General features: G+C 37.6%; 1 protein-coding gene across 2 annotated transcripts in view; it reads right to left on the reverse strand.

Annotated features, from left to right (window-relative positions):
* LOC150091195 (integrin alpha-9-like) overlaps positions 1-18852 on the reverse strand; it is a 688379-nt gene that overhangs the window by 28698 nt on the left and 640829 nt on the right. For both annotated transcript variants that reach the window (XM_090374615.1, XM_090374611.1), the window contains exons 24-25: positions 17415-17537; positions 4496-4597 (exon numbers count right to left, since the gene is read on the reverse strand). In XM_090374615.1, the coding sequence (XP_090230741.1) occupies positions 4496-4597; positions 17415-17537 (225 nt within the window). The remainder of the gene's footprint in view (positions 1-4495; positions 4598-17414; positions 17538-18852) is intronic.

An 18852-nucleotide genomic window follows, 5' to 3' on the forward strand; every position in this document is an offset into this window, starting at 1 on the left:
GAATTGAACCTTGGGGGACACCAGTATTAGTGGAGAAGTTAAAAGACAGAGAGCCATCTACCATCACCCTTGGTGAGCAATCAGAGAGAAACTAAAATAAAAAAGTTGGCAAACCATAAAGCTTGTTTAGAAGACCTTTATGCCAAACACGATTGAAAGCATTTGAGATGTCAAGAGCAACTGCTTGTGTTTCACCAAACTTTTCCATTGAATTTGTCCATAAATGGGTAACATAAGCCAGAATATCACCAGTAGATTGACACTGATGGAATCCATACTGGTGATCATTGATCAGACAAAAGGTTTCTGGGTGGTTTAAGAGTTGGTGGTTAATTGATTTCTCCATTACTTTACACAAATTAGAAGTAATTGCAATGGGACGATAATTGGATGAGAAGGACTTGTTGTTCTTTTTTAGGAACTGGCTGGATCTGAGAAAGTTTCCAAGCAGAAGGAAAAACACTTTTGGAATAAGAAACTGAAAAAGGCAACAAAGAACAGGAGTAAGTTCAGGAGCATAAGTTTTGTGAACAAGTGGAAAAATTCTATCAGGACATGGAGCTTTCTTAGCATCGAGATTCGTCAAAATCATTCTGACATCCTTTTGATGGAAGACCACAGGAGGCATTTGAATGGAGCGTGTTGAGAATGGAGGGAGGTGTTTTACCAAGATCATTAATACATGAGTTGGAAGAAAAATGGGATGCTCGCAACAATTGTTGCGAGCTTTGGTGTAGGCAGAAAATTAAACTGAAGAATTGGAAACAAGCCAATTTCAATATGCAATGTTCTTCTCTTTGAACAGCCTTAGCACATTTATTGAAAAACCAAGGTTTAGATAAAGGACGAGATTTTAAAGTGGAGTGCGGAATAAAGGATTCCACTCATACAAGAATAATTTTCACTGACGTGATCTGAGCAAATGTTGACATCAGAAATTTTGAAACAGTAATCCGACCAAGGAAAAGAAATCTAGCAGCTCATCCCATTTTGCATTCTTGTAAGGCCAAACAATATGAGGTTGGGAATAGCCATGAGATAAAGGCTCCATTGGAGAAGAGACAATCACCAAGTTGTGATCTGAGGTGCCTAAAGGACCACTCACTTCAACCGTGTACTTAGAAGGGTTGTTTGTGAGAAAAAGATCAAGCATATTGGCTGTATGGTTGTGATTGTCCGGTATTCTTGTAGGTAAATGAACAATCTCTGCAAGGTCATTAGAAATTGCAAAAGGCTCAGCATCTCGACCAGCTGGGTCGGTGTGACTAGAAAACAGAAGCCAGCTGGAGTTGTGAACATTAAAATCACCAAGGAAAATTACCTCACGGTTAGGAAAGTTGGATTGGAAAAAGTCAAGTTGCAAAGATAGAAAGTCAAAGATCTCCAAGTGATTAGTGGAGTAGGGAGAATGGTAGAGACAGCAGATGAATTTTACACAATGAGGTAAAGAGATTTTAAGCCAGAGAAGATCAAAAAGAGGAGATTCCAAATTACCAATCTCTGACAGGGAATATCGGAACAGACATATGCACAAGTACCACCTTTGAGGCGAAAGGAATCATACAACAAATAATTTGGGCAATTGAGATGAGCAGTTGTTGAATCAACCGATAACTGAGATTCTGTCAGAATGGAAGTGGAAATGGACATCATTGAGATTAGAATTGAGACCATGTATATTTGTGAAATGAACCAGGAAGTGTTTGGGAGGTTTAGATCTTTTCGCAGATAAGCTTACTCCATTAGTTTGACAATTCATGGTGTATTCAATGGTAAGAAAAAGTTGGGGGGGGGGGGACAGGCTGTATGAGTAATTAAATTTTTGGATATGGCGTACACATAGTAAGAATATACCCAGATCCTTGACATAATGTGGCCTCAACAATACCCCCCCCCCCCCCCCGCATACACACTACTCAGACTCCCTCCAGAAACTATCTGGCAGAGTAGAGGTAGCAAGATTATACACTAGCTGATCTGGAAGCCTCCTGCTTGGTAAGCAGGTCGCAATCAGTGATAACACCTTTGGAATTTCTCAAGTTATTCAGGGGAGTGTGATACTAGAATTCCATTGAAAGTTAATTTCAATAACAGTTCAGATTGCTTTCATTTAGTAGTTTCAATCAGCAATTTGACAGACAGGGCATATCACCATTTTGAGGGATCTAGCAGCACACAACTGGACGGACATTTTTGTATTAGGAAAGGATAGACTCCCTATAGGCTGTTTAGATAAGGACTGCATCACCACCAGGAAGAGTGATGTTTTGTGATTCTATGTATCTATCTGCAGTCTCCTTGCACAACTAGAACTATGATCCATGACAGTAATATCAAATCTCAAGTTTAGCAATTCTGATAGTGGAAATATTAGAATGGTCATAGTTGCTCCTTTTAGTTGGGGGAAAAGTTAAGCAGGAAAACAATAAGTAATACATTGCAAACAGGTTATGCAGTATGTTGCTAGTGTGTAATGCAGTAATGCAAGAAAGAAAAAGCACAAGCGAAAAGATAATTGTTAACTTTCCTAGAAAATCACAAAGGAAAAGCTTGATGGAATGCTTGGAACTAGGACTTTCTGCTAAAGAAAGGGAGCTTTAATAGTAACTCCGATTATCTTAGAGGAAGTCACTAACAGCAAATCTCTTCACTGGGCCATCTGACCAATTTCAATCACAGTGCTGCACTTTCAGGGAATCTCTAACTGATAAAAGGAGAAGGCTTGCATCATGCTAGAGGTTCCTTCTTCTATGTATCCTTTTTTAGTCTCTTGAAAAGAAGAGAAAGTTACGGTTGGTTTCATGGTTATCATTATATTGAGCTCTTTGTTTCTAGATGTGGATATTAATTAGTGTCCATTTTTACTCATTTTTGTTTCTCTCTCAGGCTACTGGCCCTGCCAAATGGGGAGACAAAAATGAAATGAAGAGTGATTCCTTGTCAGCAAAAAGTTTTAAGAACAATGCTTTACAGGATGCAATAGTAGTAATAGTAATGGAGGCATGTGATACAAGAAAGCAAGCATATGAGCTTATGTACCATCAGGAAAAAAAAATTAAATTCACATATCCATTCCCTCTAAAAGTTTGTCCAGTTCCTCCTTGAATTTATTTAAGCTATCAACTTTCATAACAGAAGTGTGTTCCAGCAATTAACCACCTGCTGGCTAAAGGCAAATTTCTGCACATCTATTCTACAACTGTCTTTCCTCAATTTGAATTTATGCCCCCTCAGGTTTGTAATCTGAGCAAGTGGAAGAATCCCATCAGAATTCAGTGTGCTCAACCCATTCAAGGCCTAATACACCTCAATCAGATCACCTTGCAGGTGTCTAGTCTCCAGCTTCTGCAATTTGCAGAGTTTAAGCCTTTCTTGGTAAAATGACCCCCTTCATTCCCCTCACCAATCTTGTTGCTCTGTACACGCTCAAGCAACTCAACATCCTTCCTAAATGAGGCCTCCAGACCTGTATGCTGTACTCAAGGCATGGCCTGACCATTCCTTATACAAAAGTATAATTACCTCCTTTTCCCTACTAGCAAAATTCCTGTATATCATTGACAATATTCCACGACCTGCTCTGGCAGCCTATCTGCATTGCTCAGAAAACTTCATATCTGACTGCATGATTACTCGAGGGTCTTGTTCATTTTCTACCACCCTAAGTGTAGTACCACACAGCTGGTATGTTTCTCTGGGGATTACTTTAACCCATATACAATACTTTTCATGTGTCAATGTTAAACTTCAGCTGCCACTTCTCAGCCCATCTGCCCAATTTTTTTTAGATCCTGTTGCAGTAAAGTGAAAATGCTTAAAGTGCTCTTGACCAATGGCTTGGTCAAGAGCACTTTGCACCCAGGACCTAGAGGAGAAAATAATTCATGAAAGAAAAACATGCAGGATTCCTATTATAGTGTAAATTAGGTTATATTGTTTTGAGTATCTTTATATAGACAAGAAGATACTACAACTTTTATGGTGTGATATTTTTATGCTTTTTAATGTGATAAAACACATTTACTATATTTTTTTTCATTCTTGGAGATGGAGGTAGGAAATGAAAAAATGTAGTATTATGTCACAATTTTTGTCACTTTTTTTTTTTTTTTTTTGACTTTTATATGACTGCTTAATACTCAGAAATTCCATGATGCAGTGATCAGGTCCAAAGGTTACCAAATTTAAGAATTTCAAATGTAATTAATTCACTACAGTACCCAGACATAGCTCTGTTTAAGAATTACTTGTAAGATTAGTTGTAGATATTTCACAAATTGTCAAGATTAAAATTAAAAATTTAAGTACATATAATAGGGATAATTAATAGGCAAACTGTTAAAAAACAGGGAGGAGAGCTACAAAATGTGTGCTTTATAGATTATTGACAATATATGAAACTGAAAAATCTTCACATAGGTAAGTTCTGTTAGTTCAAGTATTTAGAATCTCAAGAAAACTGACCAATAATTATGTATTAAAACAAGTGACTTACTTTAGTCTGAGATGTACGATGAATTCTCGGCAAATCATCATATCTCTCATCATTGATTTTAGCTATACCCTCAGACACTATTGCAATTGTTTCTCTTTTTCCCTACAAAATTTAAAGAATCTACAGTATTTTTAAAGTAATGTAAGCATGCTGAGAATTTAACTTATTTCCAAACAGTGAACATAATTTAATTTTAGCCTAAAACAGATATTTTAATAAAAGTTTCTTATTAATTTAAAACAACTCTTCCAATCACAGAATTAAAATAATGAACAAATTGCTTCAAAAATAACATTATATGGTTCATCACTGTAAAGATTATACTGGTAAAATAAACACTTTTATACTGCTTATTTCAAATTAACAAATTTACTGAAGTGCCACTTACTAACTAAACTTAAAATATGATTTGTTATGTTTCTAGACACTGTATGTTCATCATCAAGCACATACACAACAAGCTCTCAGCTGTCCCAGGCAACACAGCGGCAGTCTCCAAGGCAGAATGCGCTGGTCCCAAAGGAACTAGTTATTGTTGGTGACTCTATTGTCAGGGAGACGGGGGAATATATTGTGTAAAAAGGATAGATAGAACAGGACTAGGGTAGACAAAAGTTGACATCATCAACTTTTGTCTGCCAGGGACAAAAGTTGATGATGTTGTAAAGCATATATCATCTTTTAAGGGCACAAAAGGTGATATTGTTGTACATGTTGGTGCCAATGACATTAAGAGTAGGAGATCCGCAGATTTATTTATACAGGTCAATGTTGCAAAAAAATCATGAGTTGAGGGTTAAATTTGAAAGTGTCTGCAATTCTGCCCAGACATGATAGGAGGGAGTACAAGTTTGAGAGCCTTGTCAATCAGTTCGGCCCTGGAGGGAATGTGCAGGGCTCAAGGGGGTAGAATTTTTTTTCAGCGTGGTCTGTGCTTGTTAACAGGAGAGACTGCTTCTACAGGGATGGGATACACTTAAATAGAAAGGGTGCAAGAATATTTGCTGATGCTATCGAGGCAGTGTTAGGTGGGTCGGAAAACTGCTAGCTTTGGGGGATTCACAGACTAAAAGCTGCAGGCAGAGGTGAAGGTGATTCTTGCACAGCTTCTATTAGAATAAGTAGCGACCTGGAGCGAGGATGCTGGGGTTTCAGGGACTGATGGTAGTCATTGTGAAACAGGTGGGTATATGGGATGTGTCAGGGTAACTAGGAATAGGTGCATGTATACCAATGCTAGAAGTATAGTAAATAAATTTTGTGTTAGTCAAGACATCAAAGGGGGATATTGTTAGGATATCAGAGATGTGGTGTCACTCTGATATCAGGAATACAGAATTGGCATTTGGGGAGTACAATGTGTACAGAAAGGATAGGAAGGGAGGAGGTGTCATGCTTTGATTAATTATTATTCATTTGATTGATATTTTGAATTTTGATTATTCCTTTGATTAATATTTTTGCCTGCGTAGCAAATTATCGGGATGAGAAAACTCTCATAATAAAGTATCAGAGTAGATGTTTGATTCCCCCAGCTGTTTTAGTGATTTTGATCAGTTGGCCTGTTATCTTCTTTATGGTGTATTTGGCGTGGGCTATGAAGTTTAGTCGGTCATCTAGGAATACTCCCAGATATTTGTAATTCCTGATTAGTTTAACTAATTTTTACTTAACCTGATGTTAGGTGGTCTATTTAATATTCCTTTCAGTAACATTTGTTTGGTTTTTCCCGTTGAAATTTGGAGTTTCACCAAACAACACTTTAGGTGTTGTTTGGTGCATTTTCTCCAGTTACCATTGTGGATTTTGTATTAAGTCTTGGCTACATTGTTCTGTCCTCTGTGATTCAGATAAATCAGCTAGGATTGTGTTAACCTGGGCCTGCAGGTCACACTTAGAATTTCCAAAAATGAGCACGGCCAGATCATCCACATAGACTACCTTGATGGCATTGTTGTGTTGTAGTGTTAGCCACCTGTCCAAGACTGCATTCCAGCAATAGGGGACCTAGAACTGATCTCTACAGGCAGCCTCTTGTGACCTCAAAGTAATTTGCAACAAGTTGATATATTGGAGCTGAGACCCCGGCCTCCCTGAACCTCTCTAGGACACTTTGCCACGATATTGTGTCAAAGGCCCCTTTGAAGTCCATGAAGAGGCCAAGGATGTACCTGGAGTTGACAGAGGTGGTTATCTCCATTATTTCTTTGATGACATCTACAGTGCGGTGTCCCTTAGTATTTCCTTGGGTAGTGTAAACTTCTATTATTATAGGCTGTTAGAAATTGGCGGACAATTAATTTCTCCTGGACCTTTCCCATGATTGGGAGCAGGGTGATCGGACTATAAGAAGAAGCGTTGTTGGCTGGTTTATCCGGGTTTTTTAGCAGGATTTTTAAATTCTGCTTTCTTCCATGGCCTGGGGAAGGTTCCTTCTTCAAGGCAGGCATTCATTAGGTTTTGGATCAATGATGGGGTATGTGCCTAGATCTTCTTCAATACTACTTCTAAGCAAGCACTTTGACAAGATATTGCCCTGAGCACTTTCCATTTTTCATAGACTGGATTGCTGCTTCTGCTGCTGCTATCTCTTTCCGGGAGAACAGTTCCTCTTCCAGAGTGCCAGAGTAGGTAAGATGTTGGAACTTCATGCTCGTTTGTAGTGTGCTCTGTGGGTACACGGCATCCTGGTGGATTATCTGGTCCACGATGGCATTCATTATGAGCGCATTTCCTGGTTTTGGAATTTATTTCACTTGGGTGAGTCTTTTCAGTCACTAGTTTATATTTATAGGGTCTGAACTCAGGGTGTTCTGGACCAATTTTTCCCAGGAGTCCTTTTCTTTATATATTGTATTGCGATATATTCTTCTGGCAGCCTTGTATCTTTCCTGAAGCCTGCTGATTTCTTCTGGGCTTCTGTTGTTTCGTTTTGCTCATTGGTAGTCCCTGTGGACAGATGTCATGTCTGTTCTCAGCTGGGTCAGCTGTGCCATCCTCCAGGGCATGTGGTTTTTGTGCCTTTGTCTCCTCTTGAATGTGCCATCACAAACTGACATGATCAACTTCTAGAGCCTGTACATTAGCTGGTAAGGCAGAGATTCTTCTGTAGCTGTTGACTTTAGATGTTGTTTGGTGAATTTTCTCCAGTTACCATTGTGGATTTTGTATCTGGAGAAGTCTTGGCTACATTGTTCTGTCCTCTGTGTGTTGGAATAGTAAAGATTGAATGTGATAGCATTATCACATTCAATCTATCCAATGGATCTGCCAGTCTGCAATGCAATGGCTAAGTCAATGTATGACTGTCCAGTGGGCATAACATAGGTTGGCAAGCCAGGTGGGAAGGAGCAACAGTGCATAGCACAAGCTTCTTGATTAGACCGGGGTTCGAGCTCATCACCACCAAATACGGAGGATGTGGAAAGCTCAGGGAATGACCACCGCATATCCCGGAGAAATATGGCCTTAGTAAATAAATTTGATGAATTTGAGGTATTGCTCAAAACATCAAAGGCAGATATTGTTGGGATATCAGAGACGTGGTGTCACACAGATATAAGGGATGCAGAAATGCAATTTGGGGAGTACAACGTCTACAGAAAGGATAGACAGGATAGGAAGGGGGGAGGGGTTATGCTATTAGTTAAGAAACACATAAAAACCAAGGAAGTGAAGCCAGTCGACATCGCTGGACAGTGCAGTGTCGAGTCAGTTTGGTGTGACATAAGCATTGGGAGATCAAAATTGAGAGTAGGAGTGTGCTATAGGCCTAATGACTCTGATGAGTATAATAAGGAACTGTACAGGGAAATAGAGTGGGCCAGTAAATCAGAGAGTCTTATAATGGGAGATTTTAATTTCCCAGATATTGACTGGAATTTGGGGGCTGGTTACTCACACACTAGCAGGGCTTTTGTGGATTTCTTGGATGATTGTTTTCTACATCAGCACGTTCGGGAGGCAACTAGAGGGAGTAATACTCTTGATTTGATTATCAGCAGTGATTCTTCATGCATTAAGAATCTGCAGATAAATGAACCACTAGGTGGCAGTGATCACAGTGTGCTGAAGTGGGATTTACTGAAAGAGGTAACTACCATTAGGGGTAAAGGGAAGGGTTATTGCTTCCGTAAAGGCGACTACGATGGACTGAGACAGTATTTAAATTCTATACAGTGGGACCAACTGATGATGTTACCAACAGCAAATTCAAAATGGGAAGCATTCAAAGAACTTATCTTGGAAGCTACTAGGCTTTACATACCAACTAAGAAATATTGTTCAAGGTTTAGGCCAAAATGGATGTCAGATGAACTAATGAGGCATATGGCAGAGAAGAAAAATGCATGGGATACTTACAAATTAACACATGACACAGAAGCCTATGATAGATACAAGTTGATATGCAACCAAGTTACAAAGGAGGTTAGGCAGGCGAAGGCAGATTACGAGAAATCCTTGGCAAGGGATGCAAAGAAAAACAGCAAAGAGTTCTTTACTTATGTAAACTCTAGAAGGAAGGGGATGAATCAGATTGGTCCACTTGATATCGATAGTTTAACTGTTGATGATCCTGCTCAGGTAGCTAACAAACTGAATGAGTATTTTGCATCAACATTTATACATGAGGAGTTATTCAGGGAGGGGAATGCCAGAAATGCATTAAAATCTTGCAGTGAGCTAAATGATTTTGTAATAACTGAGAGCTTAGTGGAGCAGAAACTGTTGAAGATAAACACAAGAAAGGCACCCGGGGTGGATGGGATCTATCCAGTTATATTAAAGGAGGCAGCAAAGGAAGTAAGCAAACCCTTAGCCATAATTATGAGAGCTTCCTTGGACTCAGGGGAGGTACCCATAGACTGGAAATGTGCAAATGTGACCCCAATTCACAAAGGAGGATCAAAGGCTGACACAAGTAATTATAGACCTGTGAGCTTAACTTCTGTTCCAGGAAAATTAATGGAGGCACTGGTTAAAGAAGCACTGCAGGATCATTTAGACAAGACTTCAGTTATAGCTCAGACACAGCATGGTTTTGTTAAGGGGAAGTCTTGCCTGACCAACTTGATTGGATACTATGATGCAGTCACAAAAGAACTGGATGCAGGGAATAACTTTGATATTATATACTTGGATCTTAGAAAGGCTTTTGATACTGTTGCACATGGAAGACTGCTACACAAATTGGAGCAGTGTGACATTGGAGGCAAATTGCTGCTATGGATAAAGGGGTGGTTGAGGGGGAGAAGACAGAGAGTGGTAATCAATGGACACTGCTCATCGTGGACTAACGTTATTAGTGGAGTCCCTCAGGGCTCAGTGTTGGGTCCATTATTGTTTTCTGTATTTATAAATGATATTGATGAGGGTATATCAAGCTTAATGTCCAAGTTTGCAGATGATACAAAGGTTGGCAGGGTTGTCAAGGACACTACTGACACTATGCTGCTGCAACAGGATCTGGAAAGGTTGAGCAGATGGGCTGAGAGGTGGCAAATGAAGTTTAACATTGACAAATGTAAAGTACTACACATGGGAAACAGCAACCCCAGAGCAACGTATCAACTCTGTGGTACTACACTGACAGTGGTAGAGAATGAAAGGGACTTGGGGGTGATTGTGCAGGCAGATATGAAGTTCTCTGAGCAGTGCAGACGGGCTGCAAGAGTAGCTCATGGAGTATTATCAATGATATACAGGAATTTTTCCAGCAGGGATAAGGAGGTGATTATTCCATTGTATAAGGCAATGGTCAGGCCACACCTAGAGTACTGTATACAGGTCTGGAGGCCTCATTTCAAGAAGGATGTAGAGCTGCTGGAACGAGTACAGAGAAGGGCAACAAGATTAGTGAATGGAACAAAGGGGTGCTCTTACGAAGAAAGGCTTAAGTTTTGCAAATTACAGTGTCTGGAGACTAGGCACCAGCGAGGTGATCTGATAGAGGTGTATAAAGCCTTGAATGGTTTAAGCATGCTCAATGCTCAATGCTAGCTCAGAAAAATCACCTGTTCCATTCACTAATCTTGTTGCCCTTCTCTGTACTCGTTCCAGCAGCTCTACATCCTTCTTGAAATGAGGCCTCCAGACCTGTATACAGTACTCTAGGTGTGGCCTGACCATTGCCTTATACAATGAGAGGGCATAAATTCAAATTGAGGAAAGACAGATGTAGGATAGACGTGCGGAAATTTGCCTTTAGCCAGCGGGTGGTTGGTTGGTGGAACAGACTGCCATCCCTTGTGGTGGAGGTTGATAGCCTAAATAAGTTTAAGGCTCAGCTGGACAGGTATTTTGAACGAACAGAGGGGTGAAGTGGAAGTGGGTTTTTTTTTTTTTTTTTTTTGGCTGATGCTGCATAAGCTTGCTTTCTTGCATCAAATGCCTCTACTAATGCTAATTGCTAATGCTCCTAAAAACCAAATAACAAACAAACAAACATAGGTTGGCAGGTGCCCTGCTGGGTTCCAGAGCAAGAGGTTGTTTGAATCCAAGAATTCTTCAAGTAGTTCCCCATTGGGGTTAGTCTGTGGGCTATTCCAGAGGGAGGAATATGCATTGGCATTTGTTAATATAATTATTTATCTCCTCCAGGTAATTAAAGAAAGGTTCTATTTGCTGGCTGCACTGCATATACAAGGATATTATGTATATTTGGCAAAAAAAAAAAAAAAAAAAGGGCCTTTTTAGCAAGCACAAGTAGCATGTTTGGTACAGAGGCTTGTTATCATAGTGATGGTTATGTCAGGATCAGTGAGGGCAATGGCATTTCCACCTGAGCCTTCCACATCAGTTTTGAACTGAACTATTTTACTTTGGAATGGCAAACCCTCTGTAGGAATATGGCTCTTGAATGCCCAGAATGTGGCTCTTGTGATGATGTTCCGTTATGAATTTTGAAAGATCATTCATAACAGATATAGATCTTTGACAGCTAAGCTGGAGTAACTTGCTACATCTGTTATTATTCCTGTTAGGATTTCTATCCATAATCTGTTCTTAGTTTAATGTTTTCTTGATTCATTAGGGATTCTGGACATCCGGGGACTCTGTATGAATGAGAATCCTTTTTCTTCAATTTACAGTTGGGGTCAGATCCCAGGGAAGTCTTTATTTGGGCATTCTTTGTACTGATGGCCCACTGTGCCACAGTGGCCACATGTTGGGTCTTCTTGGTGGCAGGTTTTAGAGAACTGGCCATAGTAGATACTTACAGTACCACTGTGCTATTGTGAAGTCTTTCACTGGGTGCACAGACCATCCCACAAATTCTTTTACCTGAGTTGAATATAGCTTTCCTTATGGCCTTGGGAACCTCTACCACCCAGTGCTGGGCATTCATGGCCTTTGATCTTATCTTGAATATTATCATTAGTTGTCTTTTAAGATCTTCTGTAATGCCTGTTTCCCAAAGGTTTTTGAATGCCATATCTTCTATGAATTCATCCTCTGTCAGATCTTTGGTTATGTCATAAAGGATAACAGTTGGATTTAGTTTTTTTGGAGTATCCACCTTTAGCCTCAGGTCCTGGATCTTCTTGTTGTTTTTTTATTGCTTCCAGGTCTGACTTGTGGCAGTTTTGATAAGTATTCCCTTATCCCTTACCTTCCGAAGGGTCTTGATTTGCAATTGCTTCAATTCCATCTTCATTTGGTTTGTTACTTTGTCTTTCACCTCCACTGGTTTTCAGCTCAGAGTCTTGGGGTGCCGTAATGATGAGTACATGTCTTGACTCACCATGTTTGGGTTTAAATTTTTCCTGATCTTGTTGTTGTGGATTCTGGCTGTGGACTGGGCACAGCTAATTGAAGGTATGCACTGTGCCTTGGTGTATTCAGCCTGTTCTGTTATTTTTATTTTCAATGGTCAAGTCCACAAGGAGCTTTTCCATCGAATTTAAAACTTTCGTATCTTGATAATCATGGAGGTGGTAATCTTACTACCCTGTTTGAGACAGTCCAACATACTGTTATTTAGGGCATACATATAATCTACTGTACTGGAATCCAATATGAAATCAGGATCTCCTATGGCCACCCTATCCGGGAGGGTGGTTCCTTCCTCTTTAGTTTGACATTGGGAGAATTTCTTTCCACAAAGTGTCCACAAGCTTATTGAGAGGTTCCTGAGAATTCTGTAGGCCTGCACCTAAGTCTTCTGAGGCCATTGTTAGGTCAGTGGGCACTGTTGGCGAAGCAAGAATGTCCTGCTCGGTCAAAGTAGTCTCCATGGTGTCACAGTTCAGATAGTTCTCACAATGAAAGTTCTCAACATGATCAAAGTTGCGAGCATTTTATAGTTTGTTGTGTGTATGCACAAATATGTGAATAAAGAACAAGGTAGGAAAATAATACAACAACAAAGAGAGAGGAGGTCAGGTGCCAAGTAGCAGGGGAGCCCCCAACCAGGATGGAGGGCCCAACATTATAAAATACAAAATACTCAGATAATAAACCTACCACAATATATTATATAGTTGGTACACATCAATATCATATATAGTAAAAACATGAAATACAAGTAAATTGGCGACTCCGTAGCAGGTGGGAAGGAGCAGCAGTGCATAGCACACGCTTCTTGATTAGACTGGGGTTCGAGCCCGTCACCACAAAATACGGAGGATGCGGAAAGGTCAGGGAATGACCACCACATATCCCGGAGCAATATGGCCTTAGTTGCTAATGCTCCTAAAAACCAAATAACAAACAGCAAGTAAATAATAGTCAACTAGAAACTTGCATATGGTTAGCTAACACCATGAGATTTTCTGCACGTAGTAGTTAACCAGTAATGTTAAAGCATCATATTTTGCAGCACTAGTGTAGTTAATGGATAGGTGGTTGCAGATTAAATTAAATGCAAGTAAATAGTAATAGTAGTAATTAACCAATAGCTTGCATATGCTTAGCTAGCAGTATGGATTTTTGGCACATGGTGGTTAACCAGTAATATTAAGACATCATATTTTCCAGAATAAATAGGTATGTTAGTGTAGCTAAAGTTAATAAAAGATTTTTTTTTTTTTTTGGTTCTTGCAGTCTGCAGGAACTCTAGCACAATAGAACGGGCCATTTTTACAAAAAAAAAAAAAACAATTTTACAATCCTTTGCTGCTAGAATTGGCCCCTGGCCCCAAGGCTGTGATATTTTGTCAGTGAAGAATAGGGTAATCATAGCATAGCAGGGCACCAAGTGGCACAGTTGGTGGGAGTAACTAGAGTAAAAGTAAGCCTAGTTGAAGAAGGGAAGTGGTTGATTTTGAATAAAGTAGAGCCCTGATTCCAGAAATATCAATCTCAGCGCTCTGGAGGTGGTAAAGAAGGAGTTATAGCCAGAATAGTATGCCTTTAGTAGCTGAATATGGCTGGGCACCAGAAGACAGTTAGGGGAGTAGCTTTTAATAATGGGTTAAAGCAGTGGTTTCCAAAGATAATGGGTTATAGCAGTGGGTTATAATAAAGAAGATAATGGGTTAAAGCAGTGGTTTCCAAACTTAATGTTACTATGCCCCCCTTTTAAAAAAAATCTAATCTTGGCGCCTTCCCCCCTCCCTTTATTTCATAAAATAATAGACACATTTTTAAATGGTAAAAAATTTATTAATACAAAAAATGAAAAAAAAAAATGTAATTGACAGAATAATAACAAGGTTTTATTATATATATATATATATATATACACACACACACACACACACACACACACACACACCATATTTATGCGAAACGGGATTTTCTGCATTGGCTGCAATGAAATCCAAATAGGCCTGATAATTGGATTTCATTGCGGCCAATGCAGAAAATCCCGTTTCGCATAAATATGATGTTACGAATGGCAGCAATACTTGTATTGCTTTGCTTAACAAAGTATTATATTCTTCACTTTGATTCAACCAAAATTGAACTAGGGTTTCACTCTGAAATTTTTGTTTAAATGAAGTATTGCATGATAATTCTATCAATTTTTCCTTTTCAATAGTTGTCAATCCAAATTCATCATCTTGTTCATCGACAAATGGATTCTGTATCCACGTGAACTTTGTAAAATCAAAATCTTCAAAATAATGTGAAAAGTGCATTAGCAAACCATCCAAGTGTTCAGTAAATAGATTTTTGTTTGCTTCAATATTAACTGGCACAGAAATCATTTAAAAGTGGAAATATGTCGAACTTATTTTTTTGTAAATTTGATTTCCACAGCTCCAATTTTTTTATGAATGATTTCACTTTGTCTTTTTGAATCAGTGAATGCATTTGTGGTCCTTGCATTGATTTATTCAAAACACTCAATTTTCCAAAAATTTCAACCAAATAGGCAAGTTTAACAATAAAGTTATCATTCCTAAATAAATTTGCTTCTTCATTATGATTTTTATCAAGAAAAACAGATTTTAAGTGAGTGTGTGACCAATTTGTGCTCTTGCCAGTACAAATTTTTCATGACTGTTTGAAAGTGGATTTCCATAGTCACTTTCTGCTTTATTTGTAGTAATTCATTACATCTTTAAATTAGTATTTATTCAAAAGTCTGTCTAGTTCAGCCTTGAATTTATTTAAACTGTCAATTTCCACAATGACAGATGGAAGTTTGTAACAGCAATCAACCACCCGCTGGCTAATGGCAAATTTTTGCCCCCTTCCACCCCTCGGGTGTGGAAGCTGAGCATTCACACATATAGAATTTCATATTGTGAATGTAGATGCAAAATATTCATTCAGTTTGTCAGCTACCTGAGCAGGATCACCAACAATTGAAAAGCAAAATATACCACACTCCAGTCCACTGAGCCATTCTAAATTGGTTTATAATCATAAGGAATCAGAATGGAAGCAATATCAATAACATCTCTTGATCTGCATGCTCCAGTAAAATATAATGGTTTGTTTATTTTTACTGTAATATTACTGAGTTAAAGTATTCATAATCTGATTTGTTTCAGCAGTACCTGTGTTTTGGAAACTATTTTGCAGAATCATTAGCCCACACAAAGAGGCTACAAATTATGACTGAAAAGGTTATTAAACAGGAATAAAATTATTAAGCAGAGGGGAAGATTCAAATTGAGGAAGGATGTTTGCAGGATAGGTGTATGGAAATTTGCCTTCAACAAGGTATTTGATTGTTTGAACAAATTCCCATCTGTTATTATGGATAGCAAGTAGTTTGAATAAATTCAAGGAAGAACTAGACAAATTCTTGGAATGGATGGATGGACGGACGGACAAGGTGGGTAGGTTTTTTTTGTTTTTTTTTTTTGACACAGTCTCCCTGACCCTTTAAATGCATCCTCAATGGCAATTGCAAAAACCTTTGCACCTCCTCTGTTTAAGTGAATACCATCTTTGCAAAATAAATTCTAAATCAGAAAAGACAGATCAATTTTACTACACAAAATGTAGAATGAAAATTAATAAAAACTACATAAAAAACCTGTCAGATATTCATCTCTAACATATACTGTATATACAGGTGTGTGTGTGCATGCCTCTGCATGTGTGTGCACACATTATTTAATTAGAATGTAGCTGCCATCTTTTGATTTTCAAAAAGCTGGAAATCAAGCAGTTGTGATCATGTAGGAAAATTAAGATTTTTTTTTGACTAAAACAAGTGAAAAACAGAAAATTTTACTAAAGTCCACACTGCACTGGAAACAAAATTTATTATTATTATTATTAGCCATATAGTGCAAGGAAGCCTGAGGCTTATGCTGCACCAGTCAAAAAAAAAAAAAAAAATTTCCAAGTTACCCTGAGAGAGAGAGAGAAATAGAAAGGAATCACCAAAAAAAGAGAAGAATGATGATATCCGGCAGCTCAGGACCTGGGTGTGCCAAGCCCATACCAGATGTAAGCCCCTGGGGTTCACTGACATACACATTTTATATTAAATTATACACATAGGATTATTAACTAGTACAGTATGCTTTTAAACTTTTGCTTACCTAGGATTTTTCTGTCTGTGGATTTTGTTTTATATTAAAAACTGATTTTTATTGCTTCAAGAAAGAAAGCTAATGTTGTAATAAGCACATCTCAAAAATGTCAAGTCAAATTTCTGCTCATAATAATGGCTCTGTTATCTAGCTTGCTATAAAGGTCTTTAAACAGGTTTCATCTAATGGTTTTCCTTCTCTCATTTGCAATTGGGTAGCAAATTTCCTCTGCTGTATTTCAAGACTATTAATTCTGTAATTCAAGTATCCTGCTAACTTGCAAAACTGCTGATCTCTAGGTCATTCTCTAGTCTGATCTAATTTCTGGTAAAAAAAAAAAAAAAAAAATACAATTCACCCACTCTCAGATCTTCAACAATAACTAGACAAAGAATTTCTTTATGAATAACAAACTCTAATCACCAACATATCATTTCTATATTCATAAAAATATAATGTGAATAAAATATTCACAAAAATGTTATTTCTATATTCATATCTATATTCAGTTTTTTCATGACTATCTTTAATCATGAAAAAAATCTGTGGACAAAAATCAAATTGAAAATTTTGTTCCTTTTCCTCTGAAAAACTATTAACCTTCTGAAAAATTACACATTCATCTTGAGGGAAGACTTTGGATTTTTCCAATTAGACCAGTAACATACCAAGAAAAATATGCAATTCCTTCAATGAATATCAAAATCTTAGTGTACTTAATCACAGCTATAAACAAATTCTTTTTTGTGGGGCTTTTCTTCCTCATACAGATGGTATCGTATCCCCCCCCACCATATATATCCCTCTAGCTCTTAAAAATCCAAAAACAGAAATTCCACACCAGTTCCAACAAGAGTTTTTATTGGCTATTCAACACAGAACTAATTGATGATAATCTTTCAGCTTTTGGAATTACTATTAGAAAGGAAAAAAATATATTACATAATTTACTTTATGTTTTAAACATATTTACTTACCACTTCTTTCTGAAGAATAGTAGCATTAATAATGGCCAAAATATCTATTTTAGCAACATTTCTATTGTAATGGAAAGGTCCTACTATACATCGGATTACTTTACACACTACAACACTGCAAGTCTGTAAGAAAATAAAATTACCAAATAAAATTATTTTTATACTGGTTACTAGACTTGCACTTCCATATTCTAAATAAATCAGCATACAAAAAAAAAAAAAAAAAAAGTGTATTAAAATTGAACACTTAAGACACAGCACCAGAAATGATAAACTAAATGTAAACATTGTTTTAAATTTACAGGTCAATATTATTCCCAACTTTGATAAAAGTAAGATTCACCACAGTACATACCTGTTTACCTGGATAGGTACCCTGGTGTTACTATAAATGATAACCTGATTATGAAATATAACTCCACAATAAGAGAGATGCTAGATAGTGTGCAATAGTATAGACTAAAAAGGTTTATGGCTAAAAGTCACAGACTACGGAAAACTCACTAATCGAACAAATAGTGTATAGCATCATGTTAGTTTGTGGTAAATCACCAAAGTAGGTGAAATTATATGTTTTTGCTATACCTCATATTATGAATGCCTTCACAAGTTGCCCCAGAATTGCACTATCTACATTGCAAAAACATTCACAATATGATATATAACAAACACGATGCTATTTCACCTACTTTAGTTATTTACTATAAACTAACATGATGCTAATTAGTGAATTTTCCTTAGTGTTGCCTGTCTGGACAGAGGATCTTGATGTTGCCAAGAATAGGTAACAACAGTCTTCCCTAATGGGGAAGTGTTACCTATTCAAGGAATTTATGAGTTTATGAATTTAGTAAATATGTAAATATAAGTAACATTATTCTTCTCCACTGGTGAAGTGTTGCTTATTCGAGGGATTGCAATACCGGGGAAACTCATTGTGAAGGCATTCACAATATGAGATATAACAAAAATGATGCCATTTCACCTACTTTGATGATTTAATATGACCTAACATTATGCTATGCACTATTTGTTCGATTAGTATCAATCAGTGTTGTATATGGTTGCCAATTAGCAAAATCCAGAAAGTCTGAAGTTACATGGAATGTACTTTACATATACAATGAATGCTCAGTTAATGCATGCAGTGCATTCTTTTTTAAACTAAATGTATGCTAACCAAACATTAAATTCCCATATATACTTATATAAACTGTCGGGATATGTTGCTAACAATTTGCAAGTAATTTGTGTTTTTTTTTTGTTTTTTTTATGAAATAAGAATAAATACAATTACTGTACATATCTGATAAACTAATTCTGTTTGAAATTTTTTTCAAAGAAGCTGATAAGTTGCCTTCCATTCACAAAGCATCTCTTATATCAATTGGTGACATCACTACAGCCTGTGAAAACATTGCTGCTTCTTTCAACACTG

The sequence above is a fragment of the Mastigoproctus giganteus genome, chromosome 1, assembly GCF_048544385.1.
Source record: "Mastigoproctus giganteus isolate SK-2022 chromosome 1, ASM4854438v1, whole genome shotgun sequence".
NCBI classification, from domain to species: Eukaryota; Metazoa; Arthropoda; class Arachnida; order Uropygi; family Thelyphonidae; genus Mastigoproctus; species Mastigoproctus giganteus.